A 3,460-nucleotide genomic window follows, 5' to 3' on the forward strand; every position below is an offset into this window, starting at 1 on the left:
TGCAGAGCTGAGATCATTATAGCACTTCTTCAGAACCCAAATTTTTAATGATATTAGTGGAAAAAAATGATATTCATGACATTTATTTTATTAATATTATTTATTGGAAAAATACATGTTACAACAACATTGAATTTTAAAATTGAATTTGAAGTTCATGGCAAAAGATAATAAGGTAATAAGTGACAGGATGGTGTAAAATGCAGGTCACTGGCTGTGAACATATTTAACATAACATAATTTAATGTGGTGATAAAAAAAGTCTCAAATAAACTGTCTCTGAAAAGTGGAGAAATGGATGTCAGCCAGAATTAGAGTTATCAGTCTGAGAGGAAGGGTGGGTGGAAACATAATTTAAGGATAATTTCTTGTTTTTTTTAATATATATGTATTTAATTATTAGATATGTATTGTTATTTGTTTCTCTTTTAAGCATCTGTGTGCAACTTCATGTCCTTATCTGTGAAATACATAACACCGTCAGGACTTCTGAACTTTATTCTTAATCTGTATTTGGCATGAAAATTTAAATTTAATGCAAATCAGAATTTTATTTAGCTTAATTTATCTCAGCACAGCAAAAAAAAAGAAGAAAGAAATCAGTGATGTAATTAAGAAAAAATATATTTTCCATCCATCGTCTGAACCCGCTTGTCCACGTAGGGTCGCTGGTGCCCATCTCCAGCGGTCAACGGGCAATCAGGCGGGGTACACCCTGGACAGAGAGCCAGTCCATCGCAGGGCAACACAGAGACAGACAGGAAAAACAATCATGCACACACGCACTCACACACACACACACACACACACACACACACCTAAGGACAATTTAGACAGACCAACCAACCTAACAGTCATGTTTTTGGACTGTGGGAGGAAGCCGGAGTACCCGGAGAGAACCCCCGCATGCACAAGGAGAACATGCAAACTCCATGCAGAAAGATCCCAGGCTGGGAAGCGAACCCAGGACCTTCTTGCTGCAAGGCAACAGCTCTAACCACTGCACAGCTCAAATCGGTTTTATGCAAATGAAATGATTGTAGTCATTTGGATTTCTTTCTTCCTTTTTTTTTTTGGCACTTAAATTTCAGCCGTAAAAATCCAACTTAAACTAAAAAAAATGTTTATTTTACTATTCCAGGTTTCAAAAATGTAATTTTCTACATTTGTAATTGAGGTGTTATGTGCAAATTTTGTTTCAATTCTGATCTTCCAATTTTTTTACTACAGAAAAAGTTTTTTTTTGCTACTCCCTTGTTTTCAATATTTCTTTATTGACAGACAATCATTCAGAAATGACAACAAAGCTTTTATGTTGTTGTTTTTTTACATGTGCTTAAAATAGCCACACACACACACACACACACACACACACACACACACACACACACACACACGCACACACACACACACACACACAGATGTTCCTGCTTTATCCTGTACATTTTTTTGTTTATTACGGTAAGAAAAAGAGCACGTGTGTGTGTGTGTGTGTGTGTGCGTGTGCGTGTGCGCGTGTGCGTGTGTGTGTGTGTGTGGTAGACTGACAAACACAGCGCTGCCTTCTGTAGTGTGCTGATAGCACCTCCTCTAGCTGCATGTAGAGATAAAAATACATAAAACTTTGCTAACAGGAAGCTTGGTTCTGGTGGAACTGCAGTTCTGTTTTTGGCCTGTTAGTGGTCATCTCTTAGGTAAATGCTTTTTCAGCAGCCACAGGAAGTCCCAAATGTGTGTTTACCTTCAAAAACATGAATGTGTAATGATTTACTGTTAAATTCTACTTATAATCTCACAGGCTTTACTGAAAACTTTTAAAAAGAAGGTATTTCTGTTGTTCTGGTGTCAGTTAGCCATTGTTCTGTTGCTGTTATGAATCCTTAATGCAATCCACTGGATCGTTGCCCGGCAACAGTGTTCTAAACAAGTTTTTCTGAAGGTTTTCTGTGGTTGAAACAAAACTGACAAACACAACCAGCTAAGCTGCAAACAAGACACACCAGGAGTTTTAATCTCTTGCTGAACTTGGTAAGTTCTGGAAAATAAATGAAGTGTAATTATTTGTTTTAACTTAACAGAGAAGCTGTGAGATTTAATCAGGCTGGAAACAGTTATTACTAATCAAAGCTGCTGTTTTTACAAGAAAATGTTAAATTTGAGGTGTTTTTGACTCATGAATGCACTAAAACAATCTGATTTTTCACACAGAAATACGAACAAATCAAGATGTCACACTTCGATCAAGCAGATTACGCTGTTTTCAGGTACGTTTCTTTCTAGAAAACATTTGTTTATATTTTACAACAAAAGCTTTATTTAATTTTAGACATTTTTGTCAGCACGTCATATTTTGATTTGAATGTTCTGAATTGTATCTAAATGATGCAAAAACATTTTTTTTTTCTTTTGGGTGTTTTAATTAGAGAGAGACTGGCGGTCATACAGAGGACAGGGAACAGGGTCGAGCTCCTGATGAAACAAGTGCAGGAAAAGCTGACGGAAGTTGATTTTTTGAAGAAACAAGAGCGGGAAAAGCTGATGGAAGTTGATCTTTTGATGAAACAAGAGCAGGAAAAGCTGATGGAAGTGAATCTTTTGCAGTTTCGGCTGGGAATGCAAGCGAAATCTGTGCAAGAAGAACTTCAGGATCTGGGATGGCTGATGGCAGAACGGCGTCGCCGACTTTACGCTTCATCAGGTCCGGGGTCTCAGCTGGAGTCGTGTGATTATGATTATCTTATGCCACATTACCTGGACACAGTTAGTCCTGAAACATGTGATGGTCCCATCCTGTATCGATCACCCTACAAACAAAGAGCCACAGAAATGATTCACCATGACAGCGATTACACCTCAAACACAGATTCAGTGCTTCTCAGACGTTACCCCTCACCATGGTCACCTGAGAACTGGAGTCTGAACGAATTCGAGAGATTTCTGTCAGAAGGAGATGGAGAGGCAGAAGTTTGGGTGGACGAGGAACCAAAACGGCGAAGGAGAAATACTCTGTAGACCACGGGGACGTTTGCAGGACCTGTCAGAGACATTTTACATCCCAGCTCATCCTGCAAATGGAAGAAAACAAATATTCAATAAATGATGAGCATATCTATTTGTCAGTGCTTATTTTGAGTTGGTAAATGGAAAATAAAGTAAAGCTCTAAAGTTTGGCTTCACTTTACTAAATACGACGGGTGATTGGGTGAAGACGAAACCAGCGACAACGATCTAAGTGTGAGGCATCATCATTTTAATCTGCTCCAGCAGTTAAATAAACTGTTTAAGATAACGTTAGCTTGATATGTTAGCTTCCATTGCCACCGTTGTGATCAGCTAATGGTGCGTTCGCTTTCTCCTCGGAAATTCTAACTTCCCAGTAGGAAAAATCAAATGAAAAACGACGGCAATAGGAATGAAGATACGCAGTAAATTTAGTTCACAGTAAAGATGTTTGCTTCAG

The 3,460-nt window shown here is 38.3% G+C and overlaps 1 protein-coding gene across 1 annotated transcript; it reads left to right on the forward strand.

Moving 5' to 3' along the window:
* Positions 1-1,784: 1,784 nt before the first annotated feature.
* On the forward strand, positions 1,785-3,112 carry LOC107394067 (uncharacterized). Its single transcript, XM_015972814.3, has 3 exons — positions 1,785-2,028; positions 2,209-2,264; positions 2,424-3,112. Exons 2-3 carry the CDS (start codon positions 2,227-2,229, stop codon positions 3,010-3,012), a joined length of 627 nt encoding a protein of 208 aa, XP_015828300.1. The 5' UTR covers positions 1,785-2,028; positions 2,209-2,226; the 3' UTR covers positions 3,013-3,112.
* The last annotated feature ends 348 nt before the right edge of the window (positions 3,113-3,460 follow it).

Source organism: Nothobranchius furzeri, chromosome 17 (assembly GCF_043380555.1).
Source record: "Nothobranchius furzeri strain GRZ-AD chromosome 17, NfurGRZ-RIMD1, whole genome shotgun sequence".
Lineage (NCBI taxonomy): Eukaryota > Metazoa > Chordata > Actinopteri > Cyprinodontiformes > Nothobranchiidae > Nothobranchius > Nothobranchius furzeri.

Excerpts from the sequence above, each read along its gene's own strand:
- LOC107394067 (XM_015972814.3), top strand. The coding sequence starts at position 2,227 with ATGTCACACTTCGATCAAGCAGATTACGCTGTTTTCAG. Across the intron at positions 2,265-2,423 it reads GCAGATTACGCTGTTTTCAG|AGAGAGACTGGCGGTCATAC; the intron begins GTACGTTTCTTT and ends TGTTTTAATTAG.